We start from the raw sequence: 20,491 nt of genomic DNA, 5'->3' as shown, positions 1-20,491 counted from the left end.
TCTTTGAGACTGTAGTGAGTGCTAAGGATGTCAGAGTAGTCGGTGCCTTCACTAGTTCTGTCTCTCTGCTTCTCTCGTTTCCTGTCTTGCCAAATGTTATCCGGCAACAACATGCAACTAGCTGCTCTGTCTTGCTCTGGGGTTGCTTTGCTGCAGCGCCCAGCTCCTCTCACTCACAGCGCGCTTGCTTCCTCATTAAATGTTACAGAAAAAAAAAATGTTTTCTTTGCTTTATGTTTTCACCTAATACTTCCCTTCTTTCTCACTTCCTGTTCTGCTTTCGTCCAAGGTATTCTAAGTGTGATTTGATATATAGTTCAGCTCCAACTCTACCTCAAAGGAAACCTGCTTGTCTACCTCTTCTTGAGTCATTTAGTCAGTCACACTCTATGAATATGAGAAGTGTGGTTTTTCATTCTTCATTTAAATGAAGGAGGGCGCAACTTCATCTCTAACCCGTACTCTGTCTTTTCATCTCTACCCCGTACTCTGTCTTCTATCATTCATTGAAACATTTGATAAATCAATAGTTTAAATACACAGACTGTGATTTTTATGTTCAGAATTATACTTGTAGTAATTTGAATGACATGAATAACAACATTTCTCTTGTCTAATTAATATTTTAATGATATTACATGTAAAGATCTACAACACAAATGCCACAATTGACTATTATTAATTCCATGATCAATGAAGCAGTCTATTAGTAAAAGAGTGACGGTATCCACGTTGTCAGATACCTGTGGGTGGGTGTATGGACTGTTGACTGTTAAGATCAGTTTCCCGTCAAAGCGAGGCTGCGCTTCCTGCCAAGATCGGTTTGTCAGACTCTGAAAACCACTTCCTGCCCTCATGCTGCTCTCTGCTCGTACACACCTGCAAGGACATGTTTCTGTGTCTCAGCAGGGCGAGATGTCACCATCAACGTCAGCCGTTGCCTGATGGCTAGAATATAAGTGGACAGCAAGTTACTGATGCCACTGCAGAACTCTACATATTGTGTGTAATATCATCACATAAACAAAGACCAGTAACTGATTTAAATCAGCTTTTTGTGCCAAATCTGGTTCAATATCTAAATGACTCCATAGTAAACTTAAAATGAATCCATTAACAAATGCCAATACGATCCATTTCGTTTAAAGAATCAGTTGTATAAGTAACTGGAAGTTATAATTTTGTTTTATTGAGGCCCTCTGGTGGCTGCGTGCTGGTACTGATAGTGGTATTGAAATTATATTGAAGATGGGCATTGACTGAAGAGCTGCAATGATTACTCATTGAAACGATCATCAACAGAAAATGAATTGCCAAACGTTTGCTGCTTCCAGTTTCTCAAATGTAAGAATTTGATGCTTTTGTTTGTCATACATTATGGTAAACTGAAGACTTTTGGATTTGTTATTCAGACAAAACATGTCATTTAAAGAGGTCACCTTGAGCTGAGGGAGATTATACATGACACATTTTCAGTATTTTCTCGACAAAATGATAAAAAACCTGATCAAGAAAACAATCAGCAGATTAATCAATAATGACAATAATCACATTTGTATCATAATAATCACCACCAGGAGCAACATTTTGTCATAGTCTAATTAAGAAAAAGGTTTTAGTTTTTCTAGAAACAAGATGAGACTTTTTCATATAATTGTATATATTTTTTTAATCTATATTCGTTTTACCTTTACTGATCTGTAAAATACCATCATTACTATAATATAAAACAGTCTGCTGCCATGCTAGCGGCTCTGTGAGACTGCACTTCGCCTCAGTGGTGCTTTGAGCTAAATGCTAACATACTGAGGTGTGATGTTTACTCAACAATCTCATTATTTCTGCAGGAATTTAGTCAAAACCATGTTAAGGTATCACCAAAGTTTTGGGAACCGTGAATGTCTTTTCCAAATGGTAGGCCAATCCTTGTGGATATTCCTGTGGGTAAATAGAACATTTGACCTGCTGGTGGCACTAGATCAAAAGTCAGTAGGATTCATTCTCCAGGTCCAAAAAGTGCCACCTGTACATTTATCTGCATCACTACTGTAGGATGATGTAACACAAGTTCAATCAGGAAAAACAACACACGTTTATACGACCGCAGAAGCTTTCTTTTCAGATAAAAACTGATTGTGAAGAAGGCATGTTTTCTCAGCTGTGAGGAAAAGTAGAATATATAGGGCTAACACAAATTGCAGCTGGGTACAATGTGATTGTTTCTGAAAATGGAAAAATAAAGAGCATGATGTTGCTAAAACATCAGTTTATGGAATTAAGTCTGTCCTTAATTGCAATGTGTTGTAATTGCAGCCATTGCCCAGCAGAGCGCACTGCATATCCCTGTCTGCAGTTAAGTGATCCATTTGCCACAGATGCTGCTGTGAAATTTCATTAACACATGCTCTTGATCAAAATCTGCACAGCTAATTAGACAAATTTTACAAGCATCCACATACTGTTTTTGTTCTCTAAATTATGTTTTTCAATCCATCTGTATTTGTAATTAGTAGTCTTTTGAAACCCTCTCCAGAGGCCGTGAACTATTTCCAACACATAGGTCACACATGCTTCACTTGATGATATATAAGGACTGTGCTCCTGGTTTCTGTTTTGCTGTTATTGGACTTTTAGAGTGCAGGTAATGAAGGAAAGAGGAACACAAGGAAGGAGACCGGAGATGTGAGGAATGAAGACCAAGCTGTACATCAACCTGGGCTGTCACAGTATTCGCCTTAATGATATGTGATCTGTTTTCGCTTACTACTGGCAAAATCACTGAACAGCAAACAACATGATGACTCTTTGCAATGACAATGATTCAATCTAAGCCAAAGTTCTGATATTTGCTGGCACATCCCGTTTTCATGGGAATGAATGGATTCTCAATGAATCAAATCTGCCATAAACACATTTTCCAGCCAGACAATAACATTTAATGCAACATTTTAACGTTTGTTCTTTAATGTCTAGTGCGATAGACCTCAGTGCAGACTCAACTAGCCTGGCCGTTAATGCTATCATCCACCGCCATCACTAAACCTCTTATATAATTAGGATGTGACTGTACTTAACTCTGGGAACTAAACAGAAGCTTATAGGCCACAGCAAGGTCTACACATATATGGGCAACACGTGTATATGAAACACACAGTAAAATAAATTTGTTCACGCAAATCTAAACACTTCTGTACTTGAATCTTAATGGATGAACCACTTAGATGGGTTTGTTTTTCCACTTCATTTCAGTATTTTTTTGTTACTTTGCAGGGTGGCCTGTTACAATTAACTTCAATTTTTGTCAACAGCAGAGGTCTTGGATTACATGTGTGTAAATTATATAGAATCAGCACTTGTTTACAAAGCTTGTTATACGTGACAGCGATACAGAAACTATCACAGTCCAATGGCAGCATTCATTACTTCTGGCCAAAAATAGCTCTCTGTCTCCATTTACACTTGGTATTTGGGTGTTTGGCATCTTGCCAAGGAGACACACTTTTGAGGGTAGGTGAACCAAAGACACTCCGTGTTCTTTCATTCTAAACAGCTAAACGAATGAGAGGGTTTGAAAGAAAGAGAGCGTTGGTGTCATTGCTTTTCATATATTGTAATTCAATTCAACATACACCGATTTTACTCATTCATACACCAGTTTGAGGGATTGTTAGTCAGACAGCAAGCCTGAGGTGTGGGGTTTGTAGGATGAGGGCATTTATAAGGCAGTGGGGGTCTGAAATGCCATTGGTTGAAACGTGGAAAATTAAAGACTTGGCGTGTGTGAAGCTTCCCTCACACTAGAGGCTTTTCTTTCTTTTCTTTTGCAATTCTAAATAGCTGGAGTGCCCCTTTAACAAGCAATCTCATATATTCTTTTTTGGTGAAATGTCAGTCTCAATAGCAACATAATTCTCCCCTGATGCCAATACACACAATACACACAACACTGGACTAGAAACATACAGTATGATCTGGTAGTGTGACATGCTGATCTGGTTGCAAAATAAAACTAGAGATAAACTGTGCTCATCATGACAGATTCTCAGATATAAAACAACGAGGCTATGCTACTGCTCATAGATGACTGTCCTCTGCTGTTTGTCGTTCACTGTGGTCAGGCGGTGGAGTTTTATGGAAGCAGCACTGCGCTGCTCTGAGAGGTGGAAAAAAACTGGGTTTAAAAAGGGGGAGGAGCCACGGCATCACATCACAGGCATGACTGAGAGAGGAGGAGAGAGGACCGAGGAGAGCACTGAGAGAGGGACACTTTCATCCATTTAAGGGTGATTTAGAGCTGGACGGCTGTTTAAGCTATCCAGTCTATCGCTTTGACTCTTCCAGTCAGAGACGGACCGCGAGGAGGACTTGTTGGCTACCTCCTCTGGCTACATGGCCAGATAGCACAACAGAGCTAACTATTAGCTTCTGGATTCAGCTTCACCAACCGGCGAAGTGAAGAGACCGAGGAGGGGAATGGCTAGAGTTTGCTCGGATAACCCTTTCGGAAGAAACAGCGACTAACCAGACTAAACCAGCCCAGATTTATTTGCTTCTTTGAATCACCGGTAAGCACCAGTTATGACATTTATGTGAAGTTGACGAAGCGATTTGAAAAACGTTAAGTTAGCGCTAGCTCGCGGGCTAGTCTCAATTAGCAAGCACTGTTATTGTTTCAGCTTAACGTTAACAAGTCGGCGCGCGTGTGTGTTGTTATCTATAAAGGTGGTTTATACAACAATAAGTAAGCTGCTGTTGGAGTTTCATCTTCCTTTTTTTTAGCCAGTAGCATTTCATATGGAGATTTAACGTTAAAGACGTTTCATGTGTAGGTGTCTGACAGCGTGTCACCTGAAATCTCTTGATGAACACATGACTGTTACTGAAGTAATTGTCTTGTTTTGCCGTGTCTTCTGAAGTTGCGGACAGACCCTGAAGCATGACGGTAATTATGTACAGTAGTAGCACTCGTTAGCCATAGAGGAATACTGTGGTTTGTATGCTGTCGGTCCTAACCCCGGTTATTATTAGTGTGCCTCCCCTGATCCCTCTGTACGAAGTGTTGGGACTTCAGCTAACTCCTCCTACTTGGTTACAGACGTGTGTCAGCATGCTGGACAAATACAGAACATGAGGTTCAAGCCACACTTCGCACTTCTTTTTAAATTGCCTATAGTAAGCAGAAACGTTACACCACATTCTGTTTAGTTTGCATTAAAACCCACAGTGTGTACATTTGTCTGTTAACTACCAATGTTCAAGCGAATAGAAGATTATTCTCTTATCCAGATGTTTTTACTCGTGTGTCATCCTGTTCTCTATCCTCTGCTCCAGCATGTGGAATGTGCAGCACCACCTGTCTTTTTTTTTTTTTTGTATCATGAAGTAGAGTGTTGTTGTGTGTTACCCTAACTTCTGCAGAGATTGTAGATGCACTTAGCTTAGTTATAGGCCATTCCCAGTAGTTTCCAGTGAGGAGCCATTGCAGTGGTGTAGTGTCTGTTTGATAGATGAGCGGGGCAAGCTGCATCCATTGATCAGTGACACCATCGGTCACGGCTCAGGACACTTCCCTTCTGCAGCCCATAACTATACACGTTTTTTTTTAGTTCATAGGGCTGCTTGCCAACACACACACACTCTCTCTCACACAGACACACGCACACGCACACGCACACACACGCACCTGGCATCATTCGAGCAGTTGGCCATAACACACCTTTTACTTAATTACACGCTGAGTCTCCTCTTTTAGGGCCAGATGCTGCCATAGTGCTGTGATTTTGGTACTCAGCAGCAACACAGTTATTGTGATGATGGGAAGAGTGAATGAAATGCCACCTTACATCTCTTTTCTTCTTTTTTCCACAAATGCCTGTGAGCATAGCTTGTTTCTTTTCTGATTTGATTTGTTCTTATTCCCGTTCAGGTTGTTGGTGTTACTGCGATCCCCACCATGGTGCAGAAGTACCAGTCACCTGTGCGGGTGTACAAGCATCCCTTTGAGCTGGTGATGGCGGTAAGTGTCTTCTACCTGTATTCACAGTCAACTCTCTGTAATATTGAGTTATGTAACGCTGGCGTGTGGGCGCTTCAGAGGTCGCCCTCAGAAGGTAGTCATTTGAGCAGAATTACACACCTTGCATGTTATTGGCTCACAGATTCAAAATGCTGTTGCTGGAACGTTTTCTTATGTCCTGGGCGACTGAAATGACCGACTCCCATCGGGCTTCCTGCCATCTCAATGTTTAAGATCCGTTCGCCGTTCCCTAAGATGTGCAACCGCTGTGCTGTACATTTGGACACTCAGCATCTGAATCTATTGTATGGCTGTTATGTCAAACAGAGGTTCCACCTCAGATTTGGTGTAAAAACAAATTCAGTGGCTTTCATGGCTTTTAGTGTCGGCCTTGCTGCATGTTGTCGTTCACTTTCAAGCACGAGTTCCCTTGTTCAGTGCAGAGAGACTCTCATCTCCCTCTCCTCTCGCTCTTTTTTTTTAAAGGCTTTCTCAGCAGCATTCCTTGTGCCATCTTTGTTTTCTCTCCCCAACGTTTGGAACTTGTCTTTATTTCCCCCTTTCTGCATATAATTTGCCATACAAATCTGTTCGTCTTTACCCGCGTGCAGTCGGACAGAGGATGTGTGGAAGGTTCACTGGCTAAATGGCTCCAGCAGATAGAAAACACTAACCGATTGAGTCCCTGAACACTGGATCTGGAAAAAACAATGACAGAATAGATTTTCTACATATTTTCACACCGTATCTCTGTAAAATAGATTTATTTTTCTTTTAAATTCAGTGGGAAAAGAATGACGAGTGATAGTGTGTTAAACCATGAACTATAATCTCACAGTGGATGGATGGCTTACTCTGCAATCTTTTGAGCTCAGCTGCTGTTTGTCAGTAATGTTGCTGTTAGTGCACGCCTGAAGAGCCCTGGCCTGATTATACAACTGTCAATTTCAACCAAACAGTCTAACTACTCAAAGGTACTTTATTGCTGTGCTGATCATTTTCAGCAATGAATGGATTAATTCATTCAAATGACCTCTGAGCACCAGGAAGTTAGTTGGGAATGACGTCCTTTTTAACCGCCTGTCATGTGTCTGCTGCTGCTCTCTTTAAATGGAAATCGGCGTTCTATATCAGCCTGAACAAGGGTGCAGGAAGACAAATTCTCCTGAGCACTGGCTGGACTGAACACTGGGCAAACTGATGGCTATAAATAGAGGGCTGGTCCTTACACCTGGGTCTAAGCATGCAGCCGAAGGGGAGAATAGTAATAATAGTGAAGCAGAAATTCACCATTTGTAAGCTGGAGATGACCCTCCTCGTGGGCTTTTTGTAGGCTTACTTTTGCAAGACGAATGGAGTAACCCTGGGTGTTTGTAAACTAGGGCAGCAACGGATAAGGTGGATGTTAAAAGTTGAATACAGGGATACAAATTTCAGACTCTATAGTGCATTTTTGAATTAATAGGCTGACATGTTCAATCAGTTTGTTGCATTTGGATTCTTTTCCCTTTTTTTTTGCGACTTTTCTCTGCAGTGAGTATTTGTTGCAGACACTGCAGAGCTGACCTAATGGTGCGTCACAACACGTACTGGTTCTTTTTAATTTAAAACCCAGTAAAATCTGTCCCCTCTCACTTCCTCTATAGCAGGGCTGTCGCCTTTGCTTCATAGTAGTGCAGCAACAAAGCATTGATGGAGTGTTTCTGTGTATTGTTTTTAACAAGAACCAGCTTCTTTTTGTCAAGACTCCTTTCACTTTTCAATGTGCGTACGGTGTACTTATTGTGCGGGCAGGCCTCGGCATTATGCAGAGTACCAAAGGATCTGCACATTACTGTGTTGGGCCATAGCTTAGTTCAGCCTTGTTATTCTTCCCTCCAGTTCCTCTTTCAGAGGCTTCTGAAATATTTGCCAGTAATGGCTTTTCCGTTTTGTCTGCTGGGGGATTATATTTGACATTTAGCTCGGAGGAATTTGGAGTTGTCTCTCCATTTGACTCTGTTGTTTGGATACTGTCAGTTCCTTGAAAATAGCCATTTACTCTAATAAAAACCAAGGCTCTACATTCCTCCATTAAAGCCTTTTATGTGGATTCTTGTAGTTAAAATCTTAGCTTAACCTCGGCCTCTCTTCACTTTAGCCTGAAGTATCCAATCGCCTCACTGACAGGTGCTATTGAAGTATGTCAACCCCTGCATAGCGCTGCTGTGGCTCGAGTGTACTGTTGCGTAAGTCCTGCTCGTATCTCAGATGCCCTTCAGCTGTTTCTGTTCTGCAGCAGTTACTGTACCCTGCTCGAGCATGTCAATCTCGGTATTCCCGGAGTCGACAGCCTTTTGGCAGATTTGACACTCTTCTCAGAACTTAGTGGTTGAAAGTCCACTGCAACAACCATGACGTGCTTTATCTTTTACATTTTTGACCGAGCCAGCATTGACTTTAACGGCAATCAAGTCTATTGTTTAGAAAGAAGTCAACCTGGGTTGACCACAATACGGCTATAGTAATAATAAACCGTCGCCTCCCTTGTATCATTGGGAGGTGTTGCTTTACTTGTTTTGATTTTGGCTTGTGCTTGAAGACTATAAAAGCAACTTGACAGGACTAGATGTGACAGTTGATTAAAGATTCTTCTGTAACATTTCACTGAGTGATTTATTGCAGGAACGTCTGATGTTGACAGTTAAATGGTATCAAAGAGGCCAGCTCCTGAAAGTGCTGACTAGATTAGAATGGAGCCAGAGTGAAACGCACTCCAAGGCACTGTCAGTATGTATCCTCGTAGAAAAGTCTCAACTTCCTTTTTGGATGAAGTAATCTTGTGTGCAGATCTAAGAAGGGTGAGACTGTTGTTGACTAACAGCTGACTGGCTTTGTTTGAGCCTTCTTATTGCCACACAAAGTTGGCCTGTTTTTGACATTTTTTTTATTGTTGAGGAGTTTGGAGAATCACTGAAGTAAGGAAGTACCTCAGCAGCCACAGCGGTCCCTTGAGTCCGCTGCTGCATCTCAATAACAGGAAATGTAGTCGATGCTTTTTGCTGCCGTTATCGCAACAGTTCCAGTTTCAGAGCCTTTAGTCTGTCCTCGGGGAGGCACATAGGAATGTCAAACACAATGCCACTCTCGCTGTTGTTTCACAGCTGAAGGGACAGTTGCTTCTGGAACACATCTACGAATGAAGAATGACCTCAGTAGCCACAGGAGAAAAAGAAAAAAAAGGATTACCCTGGAATAGCACATAGTTGCGAACTTGATGCTTAAAAGACAATAACTATATCTTAAGTCCCTCAACTCCCAGAAGAGGTATTAAATGAGTCAAAGTGTTCCTGCTCCATGGAAACGTTTGGGCCTGTGGCTAATCCACAGGGACCAAGTGCTGTGGTCCTTCCCCTGTCACAGTAGAGTTTCTACAGGGAATAAAAGAGCAGGATGTGCCATGCTGGTGTAGTGCCTGCTGGGACATTTCCTTCTTATTGACTAAATCCTCTTTATCAGTGGCGGCAGCACAAACAAATACATATTCTTTGGAAAATGAGCTGACGTATTAGGCGGGGCGCTGTAAAAGAAACGGGTGAAAGGGTGCACACTGCACACACCTCCTTCTCAGACACACTAGAACCTGTTATTTAGTGAGGCCCTCAGTGAAAATGATTGTTTCCTGCGATACAGGTCAGGTCTCTGTCACAGCTCAGTTACTTTACGTACGGGAAAGAGACAGGACCAGCAGTGAAACAGGACACCCGTGATAGTTTGGTAGGGGACCTCGTCTTTTGAAGGGTTGTGACTGTTTTTAAACTGCATCACCAGCTTTGAGTCAACTCAATAGAAAACACAATTAGCAGTTCTGCCTTTGATTCCTGTCGCTAGTGTGTTGTGAGCTGCTGCTGCGACCTGAATTTTAATTAGTTTTTTGTTCCTTTTATAACGGGGGTATTCAATTAAAATTCAACGAGGTCCCGTTAGAGAGAATTTTCTCATGCAAAGGTCCGGAACATCACAATAATGTCTAACTGGCGCTATGATTTAGTCTTTTATTTATTTATTTATTTATTTATTTATATATATATATAATTTTATTTTTTTTGATGGAGCCCAACAGTTGTATTAACGTCTGTATGTAGTCAATAACTGACAATAAAGAAACAATATTTATTGTTAGATTTCAAATTTAACTGGATGAATTATAAATAATACATAATCAAATAATACATAAATGTTTAAAGTAAAATAAGTGCTGGATTTAAAAAATAAAACACATTTAAGTTCATGTGTGAAGTGATGTCAACCAAAAAAACATGATCTTATATAAAAAACATAATATTATATAAAAAAAACATTATATTCTTCTCGCCTTCTAAAAAGAGTACTTTGTGTGCAGGGACTTTATCTGTGGTTATTGAACCTCTTGTTTCAGCTCCATTACCTCTCTGTTAACATCATTGTTGAGCGGTCAGTTCATGTGTTAGGATTCTGATCATATTCGGATCTTAGATTTATTTTCTGTGACTTCGTTTCGGATGTGAGTGGGTACGTTTGCTCAAAAGATTTGTGCTTTGTCTCTTTAGTGTCGCTGCACATTGCTGCTTTGAATAATCGCCACGATCTCTGAACATGTGAGACATACTGGTTTTAAACTGCCCGTGGGAAGAATGAACATCTAAGAGTCGGTCCATTCTTGGTTAGAGACTGGTCTCTCTGACCACTTTCCTCTTTTCATGTGAAATAACTTCTCTGACTCACGTAATTCTCCTGCTCTTCATTCTGTTTCCTCGTCTCTCCCCCGTGTGTCTGAATCTCACTTGAGTCTGGAAACTTATCAGAATACACATATTTGATTGCCGTGAAGGCTGGAAAAGCGGCGCCGGTTAAAATAGTAGTGACCCCTGTTTTATAGTGTCTCTCAAAAACTGGATCATGTAAGGAAACTGAACCTCTATTATGCAAAACAGAAAAAGGAACATTTTAATCAATTAAGCACACGGGTTCAGTAGATGCTTATGCATGTCTGTTTTGCCTGTTGGTTGGTTCGATGATGGCACCAAAGTCCAGCCGTTTTAAGACAACAGAGCTCACGTTACCAGCTTTGATTTTTTTGGGGGTAATTTTTGCTGCAGCACTTGGGAGCTCAGATCTTGCACAGTCTGCTTATTCTGTCTTCTTTCGCACCATGAACTACTTTGTGCCTCCTATAACTCTCTCAATGTGGGTCAGCCCTAGCACGTTAAGTGTTGGATCACCAACACAGTGTTTTGTGCCACTTTGCTGCAGAGCCGGTGTTTCTAAACCTGGCTCATCCTACATTAACCTCTCTCTTTGTCTAAGCACCGAGTGGCCCTGCCAGGGTGACATCCGGTCCCACCGTGTCCTGAGTCCTGACCCACTTAAGGCCAGGTCCGGTTAAGGCTTTTTGCAAACCAATTCTATGACGCAGCAGCAGTTACTTTTATTGTTTTAATCCATCTGTGAGCTGCCAGGCTTTTCTGTGTCTCTTATCTCACCTAAAGGTGTCTCGTCTACAGGCGCGTAGTTATACAAGCAAAGATTCACCTTCATGTCAGCCTTGCCTGAACAGCGAAATGGGGTCATTTGATTCATGCAATCTGGAAACATTGCCTATTGAAAAAGAGAGCACAGACGAATGAAATGAAACCGGATTACACTTCATTCTCACTACAGTAGTTATTCATACAGAGCTCCTCAGACGTTTAGTATTCCTGCTCCGGTGAAATGTTTGGCTGTTTATGTATGCATTGCTCATTGCGCCTCTCTGTTCTGATTCAGAAAATGTCCCTCCACTCCTCTGAATGAATCTGTCAGAGCTGTGCTTGCATCGTCTCAGTCGCTAACTCGGCTGCATGCTGTTTGCCAAAAACAATGAAGAGTTATAGCCTGCTTTGGGGAGAAGAGCTTAAATAAGCAGCATTGCTGAACGACTGCTGTACCACCACCACCACCATGTGACTCTGGGAGCCTATGAGAACATTCTGGAGCTGATTTCATTCACTGATCACCAGAAAACTCATTCACCCTCTTTCCTGCTGCAAGGTCGAGATGCTGCCCCAAAACAGCCCCCCCCCCCCCCTGCTTTGCTCTGCTAGACACAGATGAATGCGTATGCACAATGACCCTTTAGCGTATTTTACACTGCAACCGTGGTACAGTGTGGCAGTGGATAGTGACTCAGATCTATGCGGCAGCTAGGTGACGTTAATAGAGTGCTGCAGGAATCAGCACTAAAGCCTGGAAGTGAGTTAGCACATTTTCTTTTTTTTTTTGCACTTCCAGTTCTGTCGTCTCAGAGTCGATGGGTTCTTTGAGTGGATCTTTTTGGGGTTAGATGCCTTAAATGAGGCCTGTGGTTAACACAATCTTAAGAGATTTTAATCTTTTTTTTCTACGACTTAAATTGATAAAGGAATTTTGAAAGTACGATGCTAACTTCCGGATTGTCCTGCAAAAATATGTAATCTTTGCAGTTCTCTATATGAATGTGTAGAGGATACTGTGACACCTGCTGCCTTGTTCTCCATGATAACGTGCGGCTTATTTTACAGCTGGTTAAACGTTGTTTAATCTTTTGCACGTTTGGTCGGCCTCTTTTTGAGTGCGATTAAAGTTAAAAAAAAGAGACAGGAGTAATCTTGAAGTCCGATTTTTTTGATGCGACACAGTGTGTCATGGTAGGTAATAAACAACCCTCATACTTTATTATCCTTCCATCAGCTTTGTATGCATTCTCACATACGCCCCCATACTCCCGCAGAGACAACTGCATTAATCTCTAAAGGGATCAGACATCTCCAGTTATCCCTCCTCCCCCCTCTCCGTTATCTTTGTGTTCACTGCTATTATCTCAACCTTTTTAAAGGATGCTCAGGAATCTCCAGCAGGATTTACAGAAACCATGAAATAAGAGGTTAATCGCAGTTAATAAAATCATTTGGATTTTGTAATAATGTTGGCAGTTGGCAGGCAGTGGATATGCTTTGCCAGCACTTCTCTTTCCCTTACTGTAAATGAGGATATCAACAATGCTGCACTTTCCTGTAACTCGTTGCTTATGAGGAATTTGCCCTCTGCAGTGGTGTGGTCCTGTGTGGAGACCAGTCAGAGTGATGAGTCACGCTGCACACTTAGGAACAGAGGTGCAAGACCCCTCCTTCACAGAGAATTTGGAGAAAGAAGTTTTTTTTAAAGTTGACTTTGAGTCATGTCCAGGTGGCAAAAAAAAAAAGTCTGAGAAAATGACCCTACTACTCTTCTTGATTTAATACCTCAGTAAACATTGTAAACATGAGTTTAGGGTCTCAATATTTAGTTTCAGGTCTTCTTCAATACAGCATGATGTTCATTTAGTAAAGGACGGTCCCATTTAGAGTAAAATAGACCATAAAGCAGAGTATGCTTTAGGGAGGGCTTACTGTGATTGACAGGTTGCTGCCGCTGCAAGAGCCATCAATGGCGTCTCTACGTCACTCCTCCGCACTCTAAATATGGTTCATTGGCGAAGGCCGCAATCCAAGAGGACTACGCTCACTACTTATATACAGTCTATGGTTTTGTCTTTGTAAGCCTAATTATTAAGCCCTTCTTCTGATGATTTGATAGCTGACAGATGGCCGACTTGCTGCTTTCTATTCCCGCTGCACACCTCTATCCAATCACGCATGCCTAACCTGTAACTGCATATTGCACGGCCCACCGAATATTTAGGACCTTTTACATTTACATAAGGTCTGTGTAAGGGCAGATTATCCCCCCCCCCCCCCCCTCCTCCTCTCTCCCAGTTGGTAGTTCCAGGCAGTTCTGCCATTACAAAGCACAGTGTAGCAGTGAGATCATTGGAAGGAGAGCAGTGGGTGGCGCGGCATGCAGAGACCAAACGCTCTATTGTTGCCTCTGTTCAATCAGGGGCTTGTTCTCTCTCCTACCCCAACATCCAGCCTGCACCTCGGCTCAGAGGCATTTGGACCTGATGGGCGGTGATCTTGCCTTGTCTTTACGTAACGATATGATTACCCTTCACAAACCTTTTCCATCACACTGTGACAGCAGCTCAGAAACGTTTTCGTCTGTTTAACTGCAGTAAATACTGTGTTAAGCACTCGACAAATACGAAAGTGTTTGCGCGATACTAAACCTCCCACAGCGGCTGTGTCCACAGCATCCCTGTCGCATGTAAAGCTGTCCAACTGGTTGGCCCAGCCCTGGAAAACAGGGACACGTAGGCTCTGAATACATTCCAGGATCCTTTTCTCCGAAGTGGTTTCACCCTATTTATGCTCACATGAGAGGTTCCCTATTCAAACGCTCCGTTTGTAAACATTCATTCAGAGGGTTTCATGAGTCATAGTGGACGTTTTGTTTTGCCAGTACTGTTGAAAAAGCCTAATGGACCAAAGTGAGGTCGTGCTGCCGTTGTTTGGGCCCCGAAAACAGGATAATGAACACAGCTGTGAATCCCTATGATAAGCCAATGGTCAGTTAATCACCTTAAGTATTGACTGATCAAAAATATATTAAGGGACAATGATCAAAATGGTGTCTAATTTTAAGTTCTCAAGTAAAGCCTGTACATTTTAAATTCTGTCTCTGAATGTCATTGGGTTATTCGTTCGACAATGACCGGTGGAGCAGACATTGTAGTGAAAGCTTTCTCTTTTTATTTCTGCTGCAGAACTGGAAAGGAAATAAAATCCAATCACGGACTTTGTAGGAAAGATTCCTCTCTGCTCTCCTCTTGGTTTCACTATTCGGATGAGACCTTTTTTTATTCTTCATCATCACGAGAACCCGATAAACCAATACAGCCTGTCTGAACTGTCACCTGCTAATTCACATGTATAAAGATATGTAACACCAGTGTTTTTGTTGACATTATCCTGTGTGTTTGAGTCTGTTATAGAAGACGCACAGAATTTTTAAGCTGCCTGCTCTGTAACCCCCTCCCCCCCCCCCCCCCGTCCTCGTCAATGACCTAGTTTGAAGTTTATAGCTTTTCTCTCTGAAAATAAAGGCAAACCAGGAGAAATTTTCCTCTCCACATGCCATTCTTTATACATCCTTCTCTAAGCTATTCGCCTCAGATGCCAGAAAGGCCTTTTGCATCAGGGCCATTATTTTCAGCAGTGGGTTGTGTGTCTGTGACAACCCGTCTCATGAATGAACGGGACATTATCTGCCATTTGGCAGCGCTGGCTCACTAATCTGTCAGCCTAATAGTCTCTCAGATCTTCTTGTGACCCAAACTGTTCACCAGACAGCACCCTAACATCCTCTCTGCGAGCAACATCGAACATGACCCAGTCAGTCCAATTCATTATTGGCATGCACATGGCGGATAATGGCCCCAAAAAACCCCAAATGTAGCTGGCTACTGTGAAGGGTTCCCAGCAGGTCAAGGCCCAGGGTTGCCTGAGGTAGTGGGTGGGAACTCCTAATGAGTTTTGCCACCAAACATTGGCTAAAATGACGTCGCACTTCTGCCAGCAGCACACACTCAAAGTCCGGTTTGTATCTTAAAGGGTGGTGTGTATTTGTGATGATGTATTGGGTCTTTTAAGACCGAGCCTGTGGCAGCACTCCCGATAATGTGTCCTGTTGTTGGATGTCTGACGATCCTTTATCAGTGTGGCTGTCTGCATGTGACACTGAACAATACTTAAATGTTAAATTTGAGTGTTTTAGGAAACAGTTGCTGACTATCTCTTCTGTGTACTATATTACTTGTTTATTGCTGAGACCAAACGTCTCAGACTCATTTGTTTGTCCCAAAGCCAACAAAAGGCACAGTTTGTTCTGTACATTCAAATGAATAGAACTCGTCAAGTGTTTCTTAAAGACAAGTTTGGTTTGGTAATCTAAATGTGCGTGTGTGTGTGATGGCCTGTCAGAGTGAGGTAAATATAGGACTTGACCGTATGATACAATGCCTGCAGTTTGCCTCAGTGATTTGCATTCAGACTAGTCATCCAGCCCATATTATTAGCTAGCATACACATAAGTCATGACAGCTCTCACTCACACTGTCTGTTTCTTATACACCTTCTTCCCGTTTAGTTTTCTTACCAATGTTATCAGTTTTTATCTCCAAATGAATGTAGGACGTCAACAGAGATATTGCTGTCTAACAGCTAATAACTAAACAAAGTGCAAATTAACACTTAGTTCATTGACGGACAAAGTAACTAGCACTGTTACTGCTAATAAAGGTTAATAAACAATTTCATGGTTGGTTAGTAATTGATTACAATGATGCTATGTTTAATTGTACATTAAATGCACGTAGAATACTAGCAGTTTGGCACCAACTTGAGTTCAGTGATGTAATGACCCTTACTTCCTTTATATATTACCTGTTGTTGTGGTGTTTGGGAATGACATCAGCTGACAGGAAGTAAACATGGACCTAAGCTGTTACCGAGCAATGCAATTCCCTTGAAAGGATCTATATGACTCTGTTGTTAGTCACTCTTTGTCTTGTAACTTTCCTCTGAATACTTAAGAAATGCAGCCAGATCGTCTGCTGCATCTCAGCTTATGTTTTGACATCATCTCTAAGCAGTCCTCATCAAGTATCGTCATCTTAAAAGTGCTCCTAAACCACAATGTTCCCATTTTGCCAGCCACCAGAAAAGCAAGCTGATATAAAATAGCAGAGGCCGACCTCTGGGCGGCTGCTGTCTCTATTACACAACCGTTTTCATAAGCTCCAGAGATGTGACGCTGCTTCCGAGGAAGTTGTAAGTGTTCTCCAGTCAGTGTTGGTCCCAGGAGACTGTTGGCCCTCACCTCACTTGCGTATATAAGCAAATGGCATACACCTATGATGCAACGCACTGAAGAAGTGGAACTAAATGTTTTCTGTAGTCTGGCAGCAACAGATCATGCAGCATGAAGTTCATGCGATGAAGGCTGTATGAACGTGATATAATAGAACATTTCACATCAAGTCAGTTCTTGTCTTCTGCAGCTTCCTCTGGTTCTTGGGAGCAGCTATAAATTGATAGAAACATTGCATCAGAGTTGTTGTTGTGTTACAACAGCTTTGCCTTCAGGGAAGGGTGTTTTTCTTAATTTCGTCCAAACCAGTACAACTATTTTGTGGTGACCATATTGAAATACATTGGAAGACTCGCACCACCTCCATTCTCTAACCACAGTCATGTTACCTGTCACACCACCTCAATGTCTCAATGTGCAGTAAAAGAATTCTGAATGTTTATGAAGTAAATCGTCGCTGCTTTGAAAACCTTGTACCTCTATATTTTATTGGTGCAACGGATCGTATCGGCACAAAGGGAGCAAATATAACTTTTAGAGATCCCGATCATGTCTTTTTGCCGCCGATACTAATTGCTGAACATTGATGATCAATCCGATCAGATGCAGTTCACTTTGTTGTTTGATTATAGCAGCTGGTCCACAAGGCTCCAGGCTTTTTTGCCACCGTCCGAAAAAACATTTCAACCACTAATCGAAGATAACGATCGTCAGTGAAACTTTATTTCACACTGTGATGGTCAAAGTAAACCGTGAAAGTAATCCGTGGTTCACATGTGTGCCGAGCCGTGAGGGGTGATCCGTACGATCCGTTAAACCACCAATTAAAACAAGTCTGTTCATTAGTAGTTTTAATGATGTATTATAAACTGCTTGGAGCTTAGTGTAAACGGGTCATAGATCCCTCTAATATCTATTTATGTTGCTGTGAAAACATCACCACTTCTCCAGAAACAACTGTATTCCTTCAACACTACATTTATATGTGAACACATCGTGATACGTTATTTACCTTCACCCAATACTCATTTTCACTGAACATCTTAATGTAGCCCAACGGAACCATCGTTCGTTAGCCGTTAGCGATGCTGCCCCCGTCCTGCCAATTTACACACGGATTGGTTGTTTACGATGTAACATTATCAGAGATAGGCGACTAGAAACGCATGAATGTCGTCTTACAAGGAGTGTGTGTGTAAGCTCCGCCCTCGGTGAAACAGAGTTTAGTGGAGAGGCGACACCATTGTTACTAGAACCTGTTTCTTCACAAACATTACAGTCGACTAATAGATTGAGACTGCCACTTGATACAACCCGTAAAAGCAACAACCAGGTCAACTACAGTACTTGCCCTCCTAGTGTAAAGTCATACCTGCATATTTTTGTTGTTTGTTTTTAACGTTATTAAAGTAGTTGATCTAATTGAGACAAAATAAATGAGTTTGTCATATTGTTTATCTTTCCTCTTGATGTCTTTAGAGATCTCTGAGTGTAAGGATCTTGGTAGGCAGTGTGACAAACTAATAAAGACAACTGTTTTATGGCAAGGTTGGAGTTTTAAAAGGATTTTGCGTCAATTTAATGAAGTACATTGATTATAATTATTTTCACTGTCAAATGATGTGACGATGAAATCCCAATCCCAAAGATATTCACTGTGCGGTGATGCAGAGAAAAGCAGCAAATCCACACATTGGAGGAGCTGGAACTAGAGACTGTTTGGCATTTCTTGTAGAAAGAATGTTTTAAACAATTAATTGATTATCAATTCAGTTTCAGATTCATTCTCTCTTAGTCAATTAATCGACTTAACATTTTCAGCTGTACTTGATTTGTAAAGGTTACTCCAGAGGTATCACTCCCACCAAAAAACATGGTATGTCCCAGTGAGCTCTTTTTCCTGTTTTTGTTTGGACCATGCTTGCAGCTATGTTTAAGTTATTATTTTTTTTTAATGCCATAAGCTCAAGCCAGATAATAACTGGGCTGCCTGCCAGCACTATTGTTTTCCTGCCTGGTAGTACGTTCCGCACATTTACATGCAGCCCTTCTGTTTCACGTTTCCTCTCGGAACTCCTGGGTTTCCTGAATCTCCCTCCCTGAGAAACATAGGTGTTGTTTTCCAAACTCGTGCCCTTATCCACATTGTCTGTTGTCTAAAGGGAGAATGTTCTCTGTGTTTGCAGGAAGGGATCAAATGACCATGTATTGTTTGTTGTATATTCTCTCATGCGCTTCTGGAAATCACATCAAATCTCCAAATTCCAAGAAAGAAAATTCCAGAAACCCTTTACTCATGGCGTGGCCACTCAGGATATGTTCAGATACAACATATCACCATGGACCCTTATGTTGATGTGTCATCAATGCAGCTATGTATCCCAAACGTGCCTTGTAGAACAATGAGTCAAAGGGCTACGAAATGAATTAGACGTGGTTTGATTCACATGAGATTGATGTGACGAGTATTGTTGGACGGACTAGTGTACGTTTGTTAGTAGGTATTACTATTCAACTGTAGCAGTTCACTGTCATTATTAGTCCCGGATGTGTACGGTGCAAAATGAAGTCAAATGATCCGATGTGACCAGATTGAGTCTCTTTTTTTTGGTGTAGCTGAGCAGCGTGCCCTTATGTTTCCTTTTTGAGGAATAAGCTGGTATCATGACCTTCCTGTTTCTGGGTTTTCAGTGCACATGGGGGCAGCTGATAGTTGAGATTGGGGAGGCTCATTGTCCCATGTAAAGTGAAGCGTATGTTTTTGTACAGTACGTAGGGCTATTGTTTTGACTGCGCATGGCATTTGTGGTTGAGATTGTTGTTTATATACGGTTGTTTTTCAGGGGTGAAACTGATGATTACGGTCAGTGCTGGTTTGCTGACGGCAGTACAAAGCCTGCACCCAGTTGTTCCAGAGCATCACAGGCTAAAAAACAGAGCTCAGCATTCAGTCAATGGGCAGTTGGCAGCTGGTAGTGGCTCGGTAGCACCCGGCAGTGGCTCGGTAGCCCCGGTAGTGGCATACCAGGAGCTGCTGAACCCGATGGACTTGGGTTTAATATATATCCAAATTATTTCCGGTTTTCTGAGAAATGTACATAAAAACGGGAAAACCTAGTTAGGTTCTAGGCATTAACCCAGAAGACATAAAATATTGGTATCACTTCAGAAATACGTAAATACTTGTGTTGCCTGTTAACTGGGCGGTCCTTCCTCAGTGCGCAGTCTACAGCGCAGTCTACAGCGATGTCAGTGACCCAGTCTTCTTTACTATGCTTTGTGAATGTGACTTTTTGCAGTGTCATCACTATTCATAGCTACACTACTAATGCGTTTCTGTTTAAATGATTTACTAGAACACAGTGTAAAAATGCTCTGCTACAAGTAAAAGTCCTGCATTAAAAATGTGACTTGAGCCGGAGTAACAGCACAAATGTATTGGTGCAAAATATTCTTGAAGTACCAAATGTAAAAGTGTACTCATTAAGCAGAATGGCTCATTTCAAATAATATATATTTATGGGATAAAAGCTGACTAGCCTCTGCACAACAGCTGAGTTTGTTTGTTTTGCAATAGTGAGAAGACATATTTTAGAGACACGGTGTGAGCCTTGGGCACAGCGGCTTCCATTGTGTATTGAGCCTTTTTATTTTGTTACGGTGCTTTTGTAAAAAGTGCTTTAGTGGAGT

At 41.7% G+C, this 20,491-nt stretch overlaps 1 protein-coding gene across 2 annotated transcripts in view; it reads left to right on the top strand.

Annotated features, from left to right (window-relative positions):
• Positions 1-4,225: 4,225 nt before the first annotated feature.
• Positions 4,226-20,491, top strand: part of LOC306696125 (SEC14-like protein 1) — a 30,409-nt gene continuing 14,143 nt past the window's right edge. For both annotated transcript variants that reach the window (XM_079159654.1, XM_079159653.1), the window contains exons 1-2: positions 4,226-4,565; positions 5,927-6,016. In XM_079159654.1, the coding sequence (XP_079015780.1) occupies positions 5,954-6,016 (63 nt within the window). In that variant the 5' untranslated portion in view covers positions 4,226-4,565; positions 5,927-5,953. The remainder of the gene's footprint in view (positions 4,566-5,926; positions 6,017-20,491) is intronic.

Source organism: Pholis gunnellus (assembly GCF_910591455.1).
Source record: "Pholis gunnellus genome assembly, chromosome: 5".
Lineage (NCBI taxonomy): Eukaryota > Metazoa > Chordata > Actinopteri > Perciformes > Pholidae > Pholis > Pholis gunnellus.
This window is presented reverse-complemented; position numbering and strand designations above follow the sequence as displayed.